This window comes from Gigantopelta aegis, chromosome 6, assembly GCF_016097555.1.
Source record: "Gigantopelta aegis isolate Gae_Host chromosome 6, Gae_host_genome, whole genome shotgun sequence".
In the NCBI taxonomy this organism is placed as follows: Eukaryota; Metazoa; Mollusca; class Gastropoda; order Neomphalida; family Peltospiridae; genus Gigantopelta; species Gigantopelta aegis.
Window position 1 is genome coordinate 13,224,946 of NC_054704.1, and position 21,474 is coordinate 13,246,419.

Genomic DNA, 21,474 nt, shown 5'->3' on the forward strand with positions numbered 1-21,474 from the left:
TAAAAATAGCAGGTACTCTTATCATATCATATTGCTTTGTCTTTATGTCCTTTGGTTATGTTTACCATCAGCGGGTTAGTCATCGTTTGAGTATGTAGGACATCGCCAATGACACATTGTCTTGTAGAAATGATAGCACGAGAACCTTTACAAATCGTAAAGTTGTTTCTCAAATTAGAATTGTAAAAGTTTTTTTGTTTTTTTTTGTTTTCACTAAGTACATATCAATTCATCTGTAATTTGTGAATATCTTCCTTCCAACTTAACTGAACAATGGCAACAATTATTAAAAGCAAAACCCCCCACTAATTTTAGCTATGTGTTTGTTAAAGTCGCAGACTCTAGTTTCAACCCATAAAAATGGACACACAGTTTAGTTAATCAACAAATATGTAACATATCTTGATAAAGTTAGAACAGAGTGGAACAAGAGTCTGTGACATTGAAACGGGGGAAATTCCCTTTAAAATTGACTAAAACTCGACTAACTCCATAATAATTACTTCTCAGACGCACGTGCGTTTTTAAAACTGAAAAATACATGTATTAAAAACACCAGGTACTCTTTGGATGTACAGAAATTAATAATCTAAACAATACAAATCTAAGCAAAGTATGATTTCAGTCATCAAAAACAGCTCCAAATGTGAAAAATATGCCATAGTGTTTTAAAAAAACTAGGGTCTGTCATCATAAGGATTCCGAAAGGTTTCACATCGATCTGCATCTCGGCACATTTGAAACAAAACTTTGTGCTCGAATAAAATGGTTTTTGCTGTGCTAATGCAGCACGTTTCTAGTGTATATATATATATATATATATATATATATATATATATATATATATATATGTATAAATTATATCCAAAAAGGAGCACGGTAGTTATTACCTTTTGTACACATGCATGACTACATCTTACATATATATATATATATATATATATATATATATATATATATGTTTTGGGCAAGCGGGTTCACATTCCCACTGTACGTGGAAACAAAAATTCAGAAATTTAATTCTCTGTATATGGCGAACTTCATAAAAGTCATCATTTAAAAAAAAAAAAAATCTTTCTTACAGATATCAGTAAGAAAGTTATTCACAAACGCAACACACCAGAACATACAATTTATGCATGCATATTGTATTCTTCATTTTTAAAATCTTTTCAGTCACAAATTCAATAATGTACAAAATAAGATAATAGTCTGTTTGCCAGGGCACTAATCATTGCAGATCGGTACCCACAATTGTTCTTTATGGTTTTTACATCTTTGGAAGATACTGACTGAGGATTCGAGGAGTACAAACCTGACACCCTTGAGCATTCTGAAATATTCAAGATGGCTGCCAAAACACAGAATTCGGACACTTTATTACATATAAAGAAACTGTTGATGTCTATTACAGAATTTTAGGGGTCAAGGAATTCATTTTGAACTATCCCCAACTAACCATTACATTTAAGTACCATTTATATCCATGATGGCCACCACTATACCCGTCAGAACAAGGCAATTAAATAAAACATATTTAACGAATAAACACGCACACACAAGAACCACTCACAGAACTACTCAGAACTCTCACGCTGATTCATAAGCTTTTCATGTAATAATTGATATGCCCTTATCATCTTGTTTAATAAATGTTATCAGTGGCGGATCCAGAAAATCCATTGGGTGGAGGGAGAGGCATGCGTAAGGCCAGACCTTTTTATTAGTTGTTCTTCGGATTCTCCAACGTAAAAAATTAAAAAAATTAAATTAAAATATAACTGTCGCAAAATGTATGGGGGGGGGGGGGGGGGGAGCTTTAGATCCGCCACTGGCTATTGTGTTTCTTGGAGTATCCGGATGCTTGTTTTATTTTATCTCCGAGACATGCTTCAGGACACGCAATTCTGTGTCGCCCTGATAAGGGGTAACGAGATGCACGCGCACACACGCTCCACACCGGACCCAATGGCGGGCGATGTCACGAGCTGATGGCCGTGGGTGAACATTAGGTGGATGCATGTACGCTGATCACAGATTACCTTGAACCCAACTTACACACTGATTGATGATGGACGGAGGCAAACAGAACGGATTTTTAGCTACTTAATCTTATTTAAGCAACCAGATGTTTCCAGATTCTCGGAATGTACTTTAAATGAATTTCCTCGTCTCCGACCGTGCAGATTAACTTAATTTTGTTCTGGTTACGGTTAAAATTATCTAAGTATCACGCAGCAGTAGGTGGTCCACTGTCTTGTGTTATATATTTTCCATTTGCTTTTCTGTTAAACAGCCGTTTTACATATATTTTTCATATGCAAAACCCCCACAAAACCCCCCAAAAAACTCAAACAAGTTAACGTTTTTTTGAGGCACATTGATTAATCATCGGCTAATGGATGTCAAACATTTGGTAATTTTAAAATATAGTTTAAGACAGGAAACCCGTAACATTTTTCTATTAGCAACAAGGGATATTTTATATGCACCATCCTTCTGACTGGATAGCATATATCACAACCTTTAATAAACTATGTGTGGAGCAATGGCAGTCTGTCCTATCAATGGAGATCGATCCTAGACCGACCGCGCACCAGGCGAGCGCTTTTCCATTGGGCTACGTAACGCCCTCTTTCTCGTATGATGGCCCGAATCTAAAAAGCTGATTTCTCTCATATATTAAACAATATATTCATTAAAATATGATATTTATGTCTAGACAAATGGAAAGCGGAGCATCGCAAGTCCAATTTCAATTTGGAAACAGCACTTTGTATTACATGGGTTTGAGAGAGAATATTAGGACGTGCTATCTTGGAATCGTCGGTTAATGGAGCAATTTATGTGGGTCCTTGCGGGCAAAGACGTTACAACAACGAACAGTGTAATGCCAAGCGAATTTAACACAGCAGGTTGGAATGGCATAATTATGTTCGAATCACCGTGCACATTATATTTTTATTGTATGTAATTGTCCGATTTCGTCTGACCATTACGTGTTATTGCGCTTGTTAAGCTATGCCATTTTCATCTTGACTTTGAGCCTTATATTGAGTCACTCTGTCAATTCTTCACACAATATCTTGGAGCTAAGATAGCTAAGTACACACGTGACAAAAGCCATTAATGCAGCAGAGTGCTTCCTAAAACATCAGATGACTTTACGTCTATCCAAATATTTTTTCTCTAAATGCCTCTTTAATAACCCTGTCTGAGGTGCATTTTCAATGTGTAGGAAATCTTTGGTACAGGAATTGGTAACATACCACTGATATTGTCGTTAAAATATGAGTACAGAAACTAAGGATTTGGATCTCTCTTTCAAACAAATACAACATACATGTGTCATGTTAAGATTGTGAAATCGGTAAAACAAAAGACCCCAACAGTTACTTAGTAACTTAAATTGTCAATAATTTTCAATAATGTCTTCTAAGGACTATTTCACTCAATGTTTTCATGGAATTTGTAATGTTTTACAATGGGGCTTCGGTAATTTCGTGAAATTCATGGCAGACCACTTCAACAACTTCATGAAATGTTCAAGAATTGCATGGGTGAATCAATGAAACAATAATTTTTGAACATTTCAGGATTTTCACAAAATCGCTGGGTTTACAATCTTATTGTATTAGGTACACCGAATCGTTCAAATTCCATAGTCTTATTTTTTTTTTCCAAGTGATTTGATTTGTACAAGTATGTCACTCACATGGCTAAGTTCGTAGCATGAATGCTAGTATGTCATTTAATCTGTAATGTGAACAAAGGAAACTCATGGAAATATACACTTTCGGTAATAAGAATTACCTTATATGAGATGACAACGAATTATTGATACCACAGTGTGGAATTCTGTGTGGAATTAAATAGTAATACGAAATTTAAACCTTGAATTGTTTTAGACTGGTGATTGTCAGCAAGAAATAAGGTCAATAATGCAACTTCCTTTACCACTTAGGAACAACAGATTTCATCATATTAAAAATGTGTATTTGCTTAACGACATAATACCCGTAACTGAATAAAACTCGATTATCCAAATATCTCTCCTAACTGTTTATCTATTAGATCTCTCTGTATCGGGAAATCCAATACCCGAGTGGCTCGTCTCTAGGTATATCAGAGATACGATCTTACATAAATATTTATATATATATATAGCACGTTTAGTTCACTAGAAAACACAACAAAACACAATACTCTTTGGAATCTGTATTAACCTTACGCTGACAAATATATTTGCCGCAGTAGTTAATTAACAACAACAATAATAACAACCCAGAACTGATCACTTAATTAGTTAATCACTAGGTGTCTAGTTTACACGATATTCTAATCACTTCACCGTGACACAACACCCACACGTGTTATATTTGAGAAACACTTCCAGGAGAACTTAATTAATAAAGGAATTACAACTCTATTCCTACTTGGTTAATTTTTAATTAACCCTTAACTACTCATTCAGTAACCTTGTAATACAGAATTAATACTGGTACATATCACCATAAAGACAATAACCTACAGTTTACCTATGTCCTCTAGGATGACTGGCTAAGCTTTAATAATTTTAGACAGTGAAGCCTACAATTTACTTCGTCAGTTTACCGGAAACACCGTCTAAATAATATTGGTATAATACAGTATTAAAATATTTAAAGTCACACCAATCACATCAAGGTTATACAACAGAGCAGAAAAATATATATTTACCAAGTCCAAACGGACTAACGTTCCCTGGGAGCCTTCCTTTTGTTTCTCCCCGATAAATCTAAATCCTAGCTATTTATTAAAAAAACGAATATCGCCTGGGGGTACAAGGCGGTACCGAATACCTACAAGTCATATTTCCACAGTGACCAAGATGGAATATTTTTCTTAGCTGGTCAGACTAGCTGTCGCCAATCGCTAAAAATCCCCGGTCGTAAAACAGAACTCGCGGAGATATTACGTAACTACTGGCCACATGGCCTCCGCATCTGGTCTGGGTGTGTATTGGCAACAGCTTGACCACCATCGCGCGGAGGTATTATGTAACAAGGTGCCCACCTCGTCTAAGTGCATATTGGGACTGCACACGGCCCTCTAAAACAATTAACATCGCCACAGGCGAAAAACAAATAAGAGCATGTTCCGTCACAATATATTATATAGATATATATATATAACTTTGACTCTTTGGTTCCTAAGCTATGGTAAGTACGTGAGCAGATACATGTCGCCGCCACATAAGTTACTCATACTCTTAACACAAACAAGACATTTTAATACAGTAAATACCACGGCCTTTCTCAACATACGTGTATACATATACATACCCCCCCCCACACACACACACGCACGCACACACACACACACACACACACACACACACACACATACAAAGAAACTCGTATACACCAATACATACATGAAGTATGCAAATATACCTGGCACGTTCATCTATATAAAACACATTTTTCCACTGATATCCATTCCTTCAATCATTTCTGATTGTCGTATCGCTGTAAGAGTTGTGTATGATGATTTTCATTGCAGTGTGTTACCACTTGTCTAATAATGTCTGTATGTTCATTTAGTTATTTTGTGGTACATGGTACATGATGATTGTTATTTCTGTGTGTTGCCACTTGTCTAATATTGTCTGCCTATTCCTTGAATCATTTTATGATTCTGTGACACGTGTATATGACGCTTGTCATTCAGTGTGTTACCACTCTTCTAATAATGTCTATCTTTTCTTTAAGTTATTTTAAGTGGTACATAGTTATTATATTTATTATTTCAGTGTTTTTTCCACTTGTCTAATAATGGCTATCTTTTCGTTAAGCTATTTTAAGTGGTACATGGTTATGACATTTGTCATTCAGTGTGTTACCACTTCTCTAATAATGTCTATCTTTTCTTTTAGTTATTTTATGTGGTACATAGTTATTATATGTGTTATTTTAGTGTTTTCCCACTTGTCTGTCTATTCGTTTAGTCGTTTCTGTATTTGTAAATTTCTCATTACAGAGTGTTGCCCTTGTTTAATAATGCCAGTATTTTCATTCATTTATTGTATATGGTACATATTTATCGCGCTTGTCATTTCAGTGTGTTCCCACTTATCTAATAATGTGGTGGCCATTATCGGCATCTCCAGCAAGACTCTCCTGGCCACCACCAAAGCCTTCTCCACCAGCCTCAAAGTGCCGTTCATCCTGCTCAACAGTCCAGCCGACCCTCTTGATCCGCAGTCCGTGTCGAAATTCCTATTTTTCATGAAACCCTCTCCATCCAGAGCGATAGCCGACGTTGTTCAGACGTATCATTGGGACGATATGCATTATTTCTATTATACCAACGAAGGTAAATATAGAAATGATTAGATCTCGTTTCGTTTGAGCACTTTGATCAAGTGTTTCGTGTATTGGATTAGAGATCAAATTGTGCTGTTGGAATCGGATGGGAATTCCTTTCTGATATTAATGCAGTTTTGAAAATTTATTCTCCTAGCGTACGTGACGTTATAGAAATAATGCTAATTTTCACACGCATTAATCATAATGAAGTAGGCAAGTTGTGCATTTTGTGTATGCGATCCGGCCTGTGGACATTTGGGTATTACCATTATGTTGGCGCCCTGATGATTAAGCGTTGTATATTTAGTGCCTTAATTTTGCTGCGATGTTCGTAAAACTTTAATACTCTGTCCTGTCAAGGAGGTTGAATCACTGTTTGTTTAACGGCGCCTCAACATAGTTTTAATCAACAACCACTGGGTCTCTGGCTCTTTTTTTCTCTCGTTTTGTTTTCCTTTCTAAGAAATAATGTGATAGCTGTGTATATGATGCCAACTGATGTCACCAGAAACAAAAAAAGAGGTTCCTTTCATAGTAAACTATGAAGTGAAAGTATATTTTAGATTTTCACTAATTAAAAGATGTCGTTGTTTATTTACAGCAGGCATTTGTCCTCTGTACAATTCCACAATGACTGAAACTTTTAAATACAGTGTACCTGTATCTTGGCCCCTATGTTCAAATCAGATATCATATGGAGTAAAATTCACAAGACTACTTATTCTTTATATACCAAAAGCATTGGTATATTATGGACAACCGTGACTGCTGTTAATTACAAAGGATACAATAGCAAGTGTTTGTGGGGACTTTTGTGTTTGTGTGTTGTTTTTTTTGTGAGGTTTTTAAAATTATGTAGGCAAAATGTCGCTCTAATATGCCAGACATCCAATAATCGCTGATTAATCACTACAATTTAATTGTAACCATCATTATTAAGTAAAATTTGACTTGTTTTCAAAACATGCACTATGAAGCAGTTTGAGCTGATTCCAAATAATGATACTAAATCATTTATTCCACAGGTCTGACTCGTTTAGAACAAGTATTTGACCATTTTCACAGACAGAAAATATCCCCCGACATCAGCGTGATGCACGTCACTTCCGCCAATGACACGTTCAACACACTGAAGCAGATTCACATGGAGAACAAGTCACGTGACATTCGGCTCGTTTTAGACCTATCATCAGATGACGCTGCAGAAGTCATTCTTAGACTGGTATGAATATCATGTATTGTGTTAATGTGCTTAGTGGATTTTTTTCGTGGTCAGATAAGTTTAAATGTGATAATGATTGTTTTTCTTTAAAACAACGCCCCCCCCCCCCCCCCCAAAAAAAAATCAATAAAAAAAAAATCCAAAAAATCCAACAAAACCCCCTACAAGTACAAAAAAACCCCAAATAAACAAAAAACAACAACAACAACAAAACAAAACACCTAATGCAAACAAAACAACAACAAATGTCCCACAAATACACAGGCCAAATTTCATTTAGGCTACTTTACACTAGGACGACCAGAAGCGCACTGAATATACTGACATTGATATTCTAAGCAAGAAACTATATATTTAGAATGTACTATTAGTGGTTTGAAGATTTTATTAGTCACACACATCTTACAATGGCAGCACACTCTTTTAGATTACTATTCAAATTAAATATACACACTAAATATTATTATACACACTGCTATTAATAGCCGTATATATACATTGTTTATTACAGAGAGATGCAGAAGACATTTTGAAGATACGATTTCACTTTATTGTTCCTTTAATGGTAAATATATATTTTATAAATTATTTATGATATAATAAAGAATGAAGCACATGTGTATAGTAAAAATATATATGTACTTTGAATCAAATGAATATATGCATTTTACATATTATATTGGAATCGATTAAATATGCAATCTTAGCATTATATGAATCAAACATACACATTATGCATGTACTTAAATGAATCATTTATACACATAGTGGATGTATTAAAATGGATCCTGATGTGACAGGAGAATTAAGCAAAATTACTCTTTTGTACTTTAATTATTCTTTAAAAGCTTTATAGAAATAAAATAATCTTTACTCATTCCGTTACTGCGTTCATGAATAGCCATGTTGAATAGTGTCTGAGACGATATCTATACCGTAGGGATCCTTTGAGGTAATATTGGCAAGCAATGCTTATTAGTTGTACAGCTACTACACTATGCAAAACGGAACAAATCGATGATGGATAATTCAGCTTATGTGGATCAGCTCAATAACAAAACAGTGCCACCTCCATACATTATTTATTATGTGATTAAGTATATTCGTTTTACATTTTCAGGACCTTAAAACGTTAAATCTGACACAGTTCAAAATAGGAGGAGTAAATATTACAGGATTCGAGTTAGACAGGTCCTCGATGTCTTCACCGTTTAAGGTAACTTTTTAAACAGTATGGTTTAGTATTAATGGAACTTTTCTTTGGTGTGTATGACATGTAATAAATCTGAACTATTTCTGATAAACAATAAAGGATGGGGATTTTTTTCCATAGCTCAAATGTATGTTTCTTGGCATATTCCTAGAAAACGAATACTATTATTGTAATTAATTAGATCTATATGCATTTTGTAGTAATTTGGACTGCATGCCAATACAAATTTCCAATAATAATATGTTTTAACTCCAACACCCGGGCACACACACGCACACACACGCACACACGCACGCACGCACGAACGCACACACACACACACACATATATATATATATACATATATATATATATATATATACCATATATATATATATATATATATATATATATATATATATATATATATATATATATATATATATATATATATATATATATATATATATATATATAAAGTGATAAATACAAATATATGTTTTACCCTCTTCCCCAATAAAAAAATAAAACAGCCCGTTAATAAATAACACAAAATAAATTCTGTATTCAAAAACCAAATGAGTATTTCGGTGGGAGGAAGACGACGCACACATGCATCACTATCTCAGCGGTATTCCCTGTTACAGTCGACCTATATGTACCCAATTCTCACGTAATCTCTTTAAGCCTTCGCTGTTCACAACGGGATTTCCCGCAACAACACTGGTCGTGTTATATTATCATAATACATTTTCTTTGTTTTAGATAGACAAAGCCTTCGCCAAAGATGCAGTTTTGGTTCTGACGAAATCTCTAGAGGAAATACTTAAAGAGATTGGAAGCATTCGACTATTCAAAAAAGTCAGTCGATGGCGTGGAATCAATAGACTGTATTTTGAGACGACCCCCAAATGTGGAACATCTCAGAACTGGGTTAAAGAACATGGGGAGAGACTCGCAAAGAAAATATCCACAGTGAGTTTAGATAATAAATGAAAATACATATGTAGCATTCCTTTTCCAGCCCAGCAGAAACATCTTTCATCAGTGATAATTATTCCATTATTCATGTATTTTATTATTTATAATCGGAATATGGATGTGTCAAAACCATTAAAACATTCAAAATATCTGCATAAAACAGAGTCTAGAGAATGTTTCAACACGGTCATTGCTTTTCCCGTAAATCACACTTTAGCAAGTCAGCAAATCAATTAATTTTGAAATAGTTTGTTCTTTGTGTCCATATTTCCTCTTGGATAGGTGTCAAAGGTAAATTTCCTGTATATTCAGTATACTCTGTTTTCAAGTAAAACAACTTTCTCTTCATTTTTAGTTACCTCAAAATGTACATTTCATTAACCCACAGAACGAACTTAACATTTCAACTTTAAATTCCTAAGGTCTTGAAACGTTGCCAACATCGTTGAGTTTAACAATAGGTGTTTTACACAGCGTTCTTATCCTAAGGACTAGTGATCGATAATCCCGATATGCAAAGAGAATAAATTTTATTTATGAGGCCACACTTATATTAACTGAGTTTACCGTGTTAATTAAGTTCTGGCTCCACATTAGCCGATCGTGCCCGTGAGAATAACCCCATCATGAGACAAAAGAATGCGGTTAAAAGATGATTTGTGTCCAGGGCATATCTATCTAAAATAAAAGAAAATAACACGATAGCACTTAACAGTTGTCTTGGTGATGTATTGCTAAAAAGTCATCGTTCTTAAAGCTGATAGGTATGGAGTCGCACCGCAATACCGGCTCTCATCCAGAACGGGTTTTAATGACTGTTGAAGTGTAAGAAGATTATTTACCGACTTATCTGCCAGTATCCATTAATAATTAACCACCAATCACTGTTCAGTACAGACAGCCAAGATAGCTGAGGTGTATGCCCATGACAGTGTGCTTGAACCCTAATTTCATCAAAGCACGAAAATAATAAACTGACATTGATGAAATGTCTCCGTAACGACACCTCAACACATATCAAAAAAGACTGATTCATCAGTGCATGTCATAACAGCTGTATACATTCTAATCATCTATCATGTGCTACTTTTGATAGTCAGCGAGTTGCCGTCAAAATTATGTATTTTTCAGTAAATGGTGTCCTCGGGAGTGGCTGTTCTCCTCTAGACAAAGCACTAAATAGAGGTTCATGGAATCAACCATTATTTTGCCAAATACCCATTTGCCTCTGATTTGTGAAATGCTACAGTCTAGATCAAGGAAAAACGTTTTGTCATTCTGATTGGTAGATCAGGTCTCGACCCTGGTAGTTAATCGGAACATTTTGGCTACCAAAATCTAGTTCGTGCTACCAGATTCCCAAAGCCGGTAGTATTTTCTTCACTGGTGTCTGAAATCCGTTTTTTCTGGGATGGGATATCGTGCCACGAGTGGCGCCATCAGTGTTAATGTTTCTCCTGCTCGGTGCACAGATAGAGACCTAGCAATATGATGTGCCACAAAATGTGTGCATTTTTCTTTGGCGAATATTCTGTAACACAGTGATTGATTAAAATCATTACAGATAATCCGGTGGATCCGCATTTTTTAAATATCCTGAATGATAAATTGGGTGTCAAACTATGGTAACATTCAAGAGTGAAATAAAAACACAGTGTAAAGAACTGTGTAAAAATACAAATAACGCAGATAGAAAAAATTAAAATTAAGAATAAAAGTCCGTATCACGTAAAACTTGTAATAAAAGTTCTGGATGGAATCGAAAGGATTCCATCACATTTCTTTGACCACATATATCTTTTCTAGTTTCTTTGAGATGATGGCACTCCATAAAAAATGTGGCGTACCGTCAGGGCACACTGGCAGAACAAACACTGAGGTGGAGAATCTTTCTTCATGATAAAGGAATGGGTCAAGTAGGTATGACCAATGCGAGCATGACACAAAACTATTTCATCCTTTCTGCACTGTCTATAGAAGGAATGCCACTCTCACAAGACTAGCTCGATAGCATGAAGCTTGTTCGCAACCGCATCGCTCGAATTATTTTGCCAAGTCGAAAAGATAAATTAGTTGATACTATGTTTAAACATATGATATGAATGAGATACCGTTTGTATATTGAATCAGTGAAGGTTCACCATCAGTTATATAACCAAATGAAATAACCAGTGTACGTCAAGTGTCGGTCAAACTTAGCTATCGGGTTTAATGTTGTCAGGTATGGATTTTATTTCCAAACACACGTACTCTAACCCAGAATGTGTGCACCACTATATTTAGTGGTAAGTATAGTGTGAGCCAAATACACGGACTGGTTCCTCATGACTAGTACATGCTTTTCATCTACTGTGGTATGACCTGTCCTGTATATGTGGAAATGTATAATTTATAAAAGTCTACACGGTAATAAAAGTAGCAGCGATTTTCTTTCAATCTAATCAGTTTTGGACAAGATATCCCAGTAAGCAGTTATATGCTCATGTTTGAACCTTAATAGAATTTCATCACTAAAATGCATTAAATGCGGGCAAAGCAATGTTCTTATAAAAATTGTGTTGCTTGTTTGAGCGCTATTTTCGTGCTTATGTCCATTTAAGATTCAGGCACGCTGACCGTGGCACATACCTCAGCTGTTAGTGTAGTGATCTTACATTTCCCCACAGACCTGTTAAGGCATGTTACATAATAGTAGTCTAGCTACCTTACATCCCACAATTATGTGATTATCTAATGATCCTTACAACACACGGCGGCTTGAAGTTCCATATACACTTGTACAACAGATAGCGGCAAACACAACAGATGGCGGTTTGAAGTCCCTTTTTCAGCTGCAGATGTCGAACTCTATATAACAGATAGCGGCAGCAACTGCAACGCTAAATGTAGTTAATGCTGATAGCGTTGTTACTCAAGATCGCTGTCGCTCACTCTTATATGGAATATGAAAATGGAAAGAACTCGGTTTTATAAACTGTTGCGATCAAGCTATGATAACTAGTTCAATGTTAGAGAAAAAAAACCCATTAGGCGTCACATAGGCTACGCTTTCCGATTAGTTGCAAGGGGACTTTTATATGGAATATGAAGATAAAAATAACGTGGGTTCACCGAGGTCGATCCAACCTCGAACAATCTCTAATCTTATGGGAAGTTCCACTATTGAGCTGCGTATGTCAGCGATATAGTAAGATTGCCATTTACAATGATTCCAATTAATTTAACACTCACACTACTACCCTCTCCCCCACGCCCACAATGGCACAGCAGTCTGTGATCTTTCTATCAGCGTCTAGGCTTCCTGTATTACTTCAGAAATTATTAGAATGGCTACCAGATTCTATCTGCAACATGAACACAGACATCTCTCTAGAATATTGATTTCTAAAGACGCAATTTAAAACGAAATAAAACTGATCGTGTTAAACTGCGAGAAAACATTAACTTAAAAACGAAATGCATTTTTAAATGAATAATACGTTTCTAAAAGAAATAATGTAACATAATTCCATGAAACTTAACTATTTCGTGCAAGAAGATGAATCATTTTACATCATTGTTGTTTTGTTTTTTTAATCAATGAGGAAATTAGTTGTGTTGTGGGAAACATGCCCTGAGCCTCTAGGTCTGCTTCATTAAAAACAATTGTTATTGACAGAATATTAGTAATATCCGTCTGTTACAAATATTGGCAGTGAAACAGAGATAGGATTAATATAAAATATACCAGTGTGTGTATTATATATGAATCCGCATCTGAATAATCAGGCTTAAAAAAGGTTTGTTTCAGAAAACGTAGTCCTGAATAAAAAAAGCTAGGATAGATCGGCGTTTTACTTATGTTTTGACCATATTGACCCTTACAGTTCCTGATGAAATGTTATTTATTTTATATACTCGTTTTACCTATATTTTAATGAAAAACAAATATGTAATATAAAAATAGGATCATCCCTTTTTTTTTGTCTAAGTAGGGTCGGGTTCCCGAAAACATAATTTTTAGGTTTAATAGGAAAATAGTTTGACATTCCAATAACCGATGATTAATAAAAATCAATGTACTCTAGTGTTGTCGTTAAACCAAACAAACTTTATTTTTAATAGGAAAATATGTATTCACATAGTAGACAGACATATAAATAAATAGATGGATAGATAAATATATATATATATATATATATATAGATAGATAGATACAGGCATGCAGACAGTTAAATGTTCATTAAATCAGAAATACATCCACACTATTGAATAACGTATGTTACCGCCTTTACCACATGGGATACACGGATAACTTGACGAACGGACGAACGTACGGCTTGATATTCATTGCAATGTTAGCCGATTTACTTCATTGTTGAAATAAATATAACTTAAATGATGCGAACAAATAAAAAGAAGAAAGAAACCTACTACGTTATGACTCCAGAGCCATTCTTATATCCGGAAGGCAAATGGGGTGGATGTATATCAAAGACCGTGGTATTTGCTGTCTTGTCTGTAGGAAAGTGCGTATAGAAAAATGTAGCGGATTTTCTCTAACACGACGTGTCAAAAACGACCAAATGTTTGACATCCAATAACCTATGATTTATAAATCAATGTGCTCTACTGGTGTCGTAAACTTTATTAGAACCAATGCACAGCTATGTCAATATTTTGGGCCACATCTAGTGGGAGTGGGAGTGGGTGTGGGGTTAAGACAGTTGCTCGCCAGAAATATACAATAATTGCGATTTTTATTTAAAAGTGTCTTTTTTATATAGATGTAAATGTTATAACATTGTGCCATGACTGTTTTTGTTTGTTAAAGGACCTGTTTTTGTATGCTTGTATTAGGTACGGCACGAAATATGCATTTAATAATTAAAAACGGAATTTTCGAATAAAACACCTCAACATCTGGTTCATCTGCTAGCCATGAAGTGTCTAATATATGATTACGGTAATTGTGATACATAGAATATATATAATTTTAGACAGGATATTGACCGACGCCACTCCTTACGTGTAGCAGCAATTCACAGAACGTACCAAGCCCTTTGACACACCAGTGGCGGGGCTCTGGCCAGAAGACATACTAATGGACAGACTTTACAAAGCCTGCTTATGACATACACGCGTGTAAATACATGTAATTACAATGCTTAAACACCTGCGTTTAAGAAAAACAGGCTTCGTAAATTTGGCCCATGAACTCTTGGAGATGGATATTACGATATACCGGACATGTATCAGTCAAACAGTCTAGCCACATCTTCATTTCATTTCAACTTATTTTCGTGCTTATATCCAATTAAGGTTCAAACACGCTGTCCTGGACACACACCTCAGCTATCTGGGCTCTCTGTCCAGGACAATGAGTTGGTTGTTAATTGTTAGTAAAAGAGAAGTGGGTGTAGCGGTCTTACATCGAGTCGTTAAAACTCGCTCTAGATGGGAGTCGGTACCGGGCTGCGAACCCTGTACCTACGAACCTTATGTTTGATGGCTTAATCACGACACCACCGAGGCCACATCTACTTCCTCTTTCCTTAAATATACGAGATATGATTTGTTCTCTATTTTATATACATTAGAACGTTAAGTGGATTTATCCTTTGTGCACTGTCCTTTAAGCACAATAAAGTACGCTCTGCTATTAGCGGCAGACTGTCTATTATTAGCAGTAAAGATATAACCATCGCAGACAAGAGAGATACTCGCTTGCAATCATTAGACATATGATCTTACAAAATCGTTCAACATTTTCAGCACCCCCTGGGGATAATTAGTAATATCTAATTATATCATAAAAATAGAAGTATAATGCTCACAATTAACTTCTTATGCATCTATCTTGTTTCTCGTCTGCTTGACACTCAAAGTTAAAGATATAGAGAATAATATATGATTGGCAGTTAGATACCATTTATCTCACAACGAGTTGTTTTCAAATGTATCTAACGAGCGAAAGCGAGTTTGATACGTTTTTAAACGAGTTGTGAGAAAAATGGTATCTAATGGACACGAATGTATTATTATATTTCTTACATATCCTCAAAAACCAGGTTTTTAGCAAATTTTAACATCTTTTTCGACTAAAAGTTGTAGCTAACTTATGCGTCACAGACACATGGTTGTCAGGTTAACTATACGTCACAGGGTAATATATTTCTACCGTGTTGTTTTTCGCTGGCTGCATGACACTGGTGACTTGATCATCACCTAGGAGCATCCAGCCGTATGTCTGAAATTGTTAACACACGTACGTTCTCCATTGTAATACCGAGTTCTAGTTTACTGGTTTGTATTATATAATAAAGTAGATAGTGTAGTAGAGTTATGCTATAATGGTGCAACATGTGGTACTAACATGCCACTTTGCATACAGTTAGGCCATCATGTTAGCTTTGTTTAATGGCACCACTAGAAAACATGGATTTATTAATCATCGGCTACTGGATGTCAAACATTTCCAAATTTTGACCCGTAGTGTTCAGAAGAAACCACCTACATTTTTCCATATGCACAGACAGGACAGCACATATACCAGCCATGGAACATTGGTTGGGACGGGATAAATATAGGCCATACACGTTAGTGAAGCAGCATATCCCAAACAACACCACAAACATAAATACTAATGGGGATAAAATAAGGAAACACATAAATAATAATCGAAAATATCGATTGGAACCCAAATCCTCATCGACAGTATCAGGAAGTTAATCGTGTTGCTGGCAGTCAACCGCACGCATAACTACTCTAACAGTGAATTCAATTTCGTCTCCAAAACCATGTGTTTCTTTTCATCAGTGTACAAATTGGTTACTCTCACGAGTTGTATAAACTGCTACTGTTTTTACTATGATTTTAGGTTGTATAAACTGTTACTATTTTTACTATGATTTTAGGTTGTATCAACTGTTACTGTTTTTACTATGATTTTAGAATCTATTGCACATGCTGGCTACCTCAAACTCAGCCACCTTTTTCCACCGCTAGACCCAGTCAAAGGCGACGCCTGAGGTAGTTCCCTGGTGTTGGGGCGTTCCTGAATCTTTTGAGAATAGGGTCACTTTAGTAGGTGGCAGACAGTCAGTGTGATTTTATTAAATAAATAAAACATATTATTAACACCGTGTGAATATTAAATTGCGGATAGTGCGTTGTGATTCAAACGCTCTAGTTCGCTATTTTCTAATTAGTAACTGGTGCATTGGGAATCACTTCCAGTTTAACAATATTCATTTGTAATGTTTTTTTTTGTGTCTACTGTACTTCTGGTTATCTTGAAAATCGATAGGGAATAAATGGATATTTGGTTCAAATTAGAAAAACTCCGGAAACATTTACCCTTTTGACACCTTCACTGGAGAAATGAACTCAAAAGAGAAATAAACAGATTATCACGTCTTATTGATCCGTCAGCCGACATGTTAAGTACAAAAAAACGAAACCGATCCGACTAATTTACGCTTTAACTCGGTGCCGAATACTGCTTTCCTTCCACTGCACCTTATTGTCTTCAACAATATGTGTGTAGGGAAAAGGTGCATTAATATAACAGATTGGGTCACAGGCATCTGAGAATAGAAAATTTGCCATTTTCTTCTCTAAATGTTAGGAACTCGCTTTTAAGGCCACCCAATGATACAATTTAAAAAACCACAGAGCTACATTACTCCGGATCGCACTAAATAGTTTCTGCCGACCGCTTCAAATATCATTCCTGAAGGTAGCGATTTTATTTTATGATATTTTCACATGTCGTAACTGACATCTGATAGCCAATTTTTAATACAAGTTAGAGTTTGTTTTGTTTAACAACACCACTAGAGCTCGTTGCTTTTTTAATCATCGGCTATTAGACGTCAAACATGTGATAATTCTGACATAATTTTAGAGAGAAAACCCGCTACGTGTTTCTATTAGTAGCAAGGGATCTTTTATATGCACCATCCTACAGACAGGATTGTACATACTATTGATATACCTGTCGTGGTGTACTGGCTGGTACGAGAAATAGCTCTATGGGTTCATCGACGGGGATCGATCCTAGATCGTCCGCGCATCAAGCGAGCGTTTTACCTCTAGGCTACCCCCTTCCCACACGATTGTTATTAGAGAAAGCGAATTTCATAATAATCTATTCAATAAATCCATTTAAGACACCAAAGTCATGTAGATAGACAATGGAATGGACAAATGAATGTTTAACAAAACCCCAGCATGAAACATATATTGACAAATAAAGGTAAACTGACACAACATCAGTATAGATATAGACAATAACTTACGATTTACGAGGAATTACAGATTATCTGTCCAGATTGAAATTAATGTTGTCAGTCACGAGCTTTAGCGAGTGACTGACAACATTAATTTCACAAGTGCCAGATAATCCGTAATTCCGAGTATCGAGTGGGTTATTGTATTTATTAGCCACAGTGTAAATAGTTTAGATACTTAAACTTTAAAAGTCTTACATTACACAAACTATATAGACGTGAATGTCTGAGGAAACAAATGACGTCACGAAAGAAAAGCAATGACGTCAAAGGCTATCTTTAGGTACACAAATCAAATGTAAGCAAGAGTTTCAAGTGGGAAGTGAATGAACTACAAAGAAATTGGTTTAGAGCATGTTTATCTAAACATTCACAGGTGTTTGTAACATCTCATCAACGAGACAGTCGACAGTCATCACCAAACTAACGTCATGACGTCAGCGGAGAAAGATAGCTTCTATCTTTCCCTAGAGAAAGATAGAAAATATATTTACCCGCATCTCACTGCCCATATGGGTAATAAATTTTAAAATTACGAATGAAACCGTCTATAAACTGCTGCCACATACATAAAAGATCCACATAAACATGCTTTGAAAGAAATTAAATTGCTTCACAGGTTTTGTTTTGTTACAAACAATATGTCACTGACAAATTTAAATTAATCGTATTCAAGTTTCACACTTTTACCACGGAGAGCGTTTGTGTTCTGTTATTTAATGCACGACAAATTCTCGGCATTTATTTATGTTCAATCAAGCAGACAAAGCGTCTTAGCATTACCCGACTTTTATGGGAATGGTGTTTGCAAAATTGGCTCATTTCACGGACACCATAAGCAATATTCCCTAGGTTTATTGTGCTTTTCGTCAAGCCAAGTTGTTAACCTTATAGCTTTCTTTAGAGCCCAGATTCCCCAATGGTATTGTTTACATGTCAAATAAACAGCAGATAAAAAGTAGCACAATTCATATAGTGACGTCATAAAGGATACCAGGATCAAACCTCAATAAGCTCAGATGTTACAAATCGCCTTCCACAGTTTCAGACTAGAGTTGATGCTTTGAACTCAAACTGACTTCTCTTGATGCTACTTTAAACTAGAAGAAACGTTTAGATATCTTTATTATTTTTTCTATGATACATAAATTCGATAATAGATTGATTTCGCAACCATACCGTAATGTTACTATAAGGATAGTGATAGGTCAGTGCTGTGAGTCGTTGAGTGTAGTTAATGACGTCACACTGTGACTCACAGCAATTTGCTTCCCGCTCTTTACGATTAATGGGTCTGCTAATTTTAATCAATTTCATGACTAATTAATACAAAATTTGATAAATAATAATAAATAAATAACACTTTTGAGAATGCCGTCATATTTAAGTTACTAAAAATGCCGATCTCCAAAAGTCGGTAAATGCTCTTTTATTGACACGTTTAGTATGATAGACTCTATCATGAATTACTTTCAATACCTATATACTATTTTCTTTTACATGTACATGAAGCTAAACTCACATCCACGTAACCTTTTTTTTTCAATACACAGTTTTTATTTGTAAACATTAAGACTTGTTTAAAACGAAATGAAGCAGTACTGCACAGCACCTTATTTCAACATTCGTTGTGCGTGTCTGGTTCATTAAAATATGCTGGTAAGCTTATACTAAATCTAAGATATCGTGCAAAAGGTCCTAATCTTGGGATGTAATGAGTCAAACTATATGGCTAATCTGGGATACCATGCAACTAAGTAATCATTCTCTATCAACAACAAACCGGCCTCGGTGGCGTCGTGGTAGGCCATCGGTCTACAGGCTGGTAGGTACTGGGTTCGGATCCCAGTCGAGGCATGGGATTTTTAATCCAGATACCGATTCCAAACCCTGAGTGAGTGCTCCCCAAGGCTCAATGGGCAGGTGTAAACCACTTGCACCGACCAGTGATCCATAACTGGTTCAACAAAGGCCATGGTTTGTGCTATCCTGCCTGTGGGAAGCGCAAATAAAAGATCCCTTGCTGCTAATCGGAAGAGTAGCCCATGTAGTGGCGACAGCGGGTTTCCTCTCAAAATCTGTGTGGTCCTTAACCATATGTCTGACGCCATATAACCGTAAATAAAATGTGTTGAGTGCGTCGTTAAATAAAACATTTCTTTCTTCTTTCTATCAACAACAAACAAGGAGTAAATAAAAACACAGAATATTGTTTAAATTAAAGTTAATATAGCTATACGTTTAATATTGTTACATGAGAAACCTGATATGAAATATGCGTGGGCAATCATTGCAATCATATGGAAAGGAAAGGTAAAAGTAGCCAGTGACATATGTTCTAAATATCCGAACATGTCAATAGTTGACAAGCTTCTGTATTAAATTATTATAACACGACAAGAAACTTACCCCCCCCCCCCCCCCCCACACACACACACAATATCGCATTCAGTCACCTCTTTAGCAAATGACGTTCAAGATGAAGTCTATGATAAAAGACAAAGCAATTTCTGAGTGTTGTTCTTTAAAGTTAGTAGACTTTTTTTTCTCGCTTGTACAGACAGAATACATGAATATTTAAAGCAAACGGTGTAAGAACGGGCCAGTAGAACAGATTGTTTTGTGAAGTGCGAACAGTGCGAGAACAAGCACATTTTATTTTGGATTGTACATGAATGACAAAAAAAGGTAAATGTTTTGGGTCTCAGTACCCCCGCTTACGCCCCCGACTCCTCGAGGCCTGTCCAGATATACAGTGTCGAACGAGGAGAACCAGGTAGATCTACATTACACCAGTCACGTCTTAGAGCAGCATTCTTCACAAAGTATTGGATGTTCTGTTTTCAGTATCAAATTTTTATTACACCAGGATAACATTAACTGACAAAGATATTTTATTTTAGCCTGCAGTCACTATATTTATTTTCAACAAATGATGACCAGATAAATTGCTATATTTTTGACGAAAAGTTCGTGCATTGGCTGATAATGCAGGCTTATCCTTACTTTGCCCACCAGGTGCATTCCTTGCCTGATTAGCTGACCAACTAGATGACTCTCCCCGATAGTTACTTTCCCGGAAAAAACCTGGCGGAAATTTCTTCTTATCACCCTGTTGTAAAGAGCTACCATGTACTGCCTGAGCTTTGTGTATTAACACGTAATCATCTGACACTATGCCTGCCTCCTCTATCTTTTTGACATCACGATCCTCTAAATGAATACGTAAGCTAACTGGTAATCCATTTTTAATGTCCTGTAAGATCAACAACTCCCGTAACTCGGTATATGACTCTATCTGATGAGACACCACCCATTTATCAAACATCCCTGCCTTCTTAGCCACAAACTCACTATAAGACTGACCCTGCGTTTTTCTCAACTCGCTATACCGTAAACGATAATCCTCAGGTCGTAATTCATACGCCCTCAACACTGCCGCCTTAACTAGGTCGT

The 21,474-nt window shown here is 35.9% G+C and overlaps 1 protein-coding gene across 2 annotated transcripts in view; it reads left to right on the forward strand.

Moving 5' to 3' along the window:
• LOC121374913 (glutamate receptor-like) overlaps nucleotides 1–21,474 on the forward strand; it is a 68,177-nt gene that overhangs the window by 20,524 nt on the left and 26,179 nt on the right. For both annotated transcript variants that reach the window (XM_041502049.1, XM_041502048.1), the window contains exons 3-7: nucleotides 6,103–6,357; nucleotides 7,376–7,572; nucleotides 8,084–8,137; nucleotides 8,693–8,788; nucleotides 9,530–9,739. In XM_041502049.1, coding sequence (XP_041357983.1) covers nucleotides 6,103–6,357; nucleotides 7,376–7,572; nucleotides 8,084–8,137; nucleotides 8,693–8,788; nucleotides 9,530–9,739 — 812 coding nt within the window. The remainder of the gene's footprint in view (nucleotides 1–6,102; nucleotides 6,358–7,375; nucleotides 7,573–8,083; nucleotides 8,138–8,692; nucleotides 8,789–9,529; nucleotides 9,740–21,474) is intronic.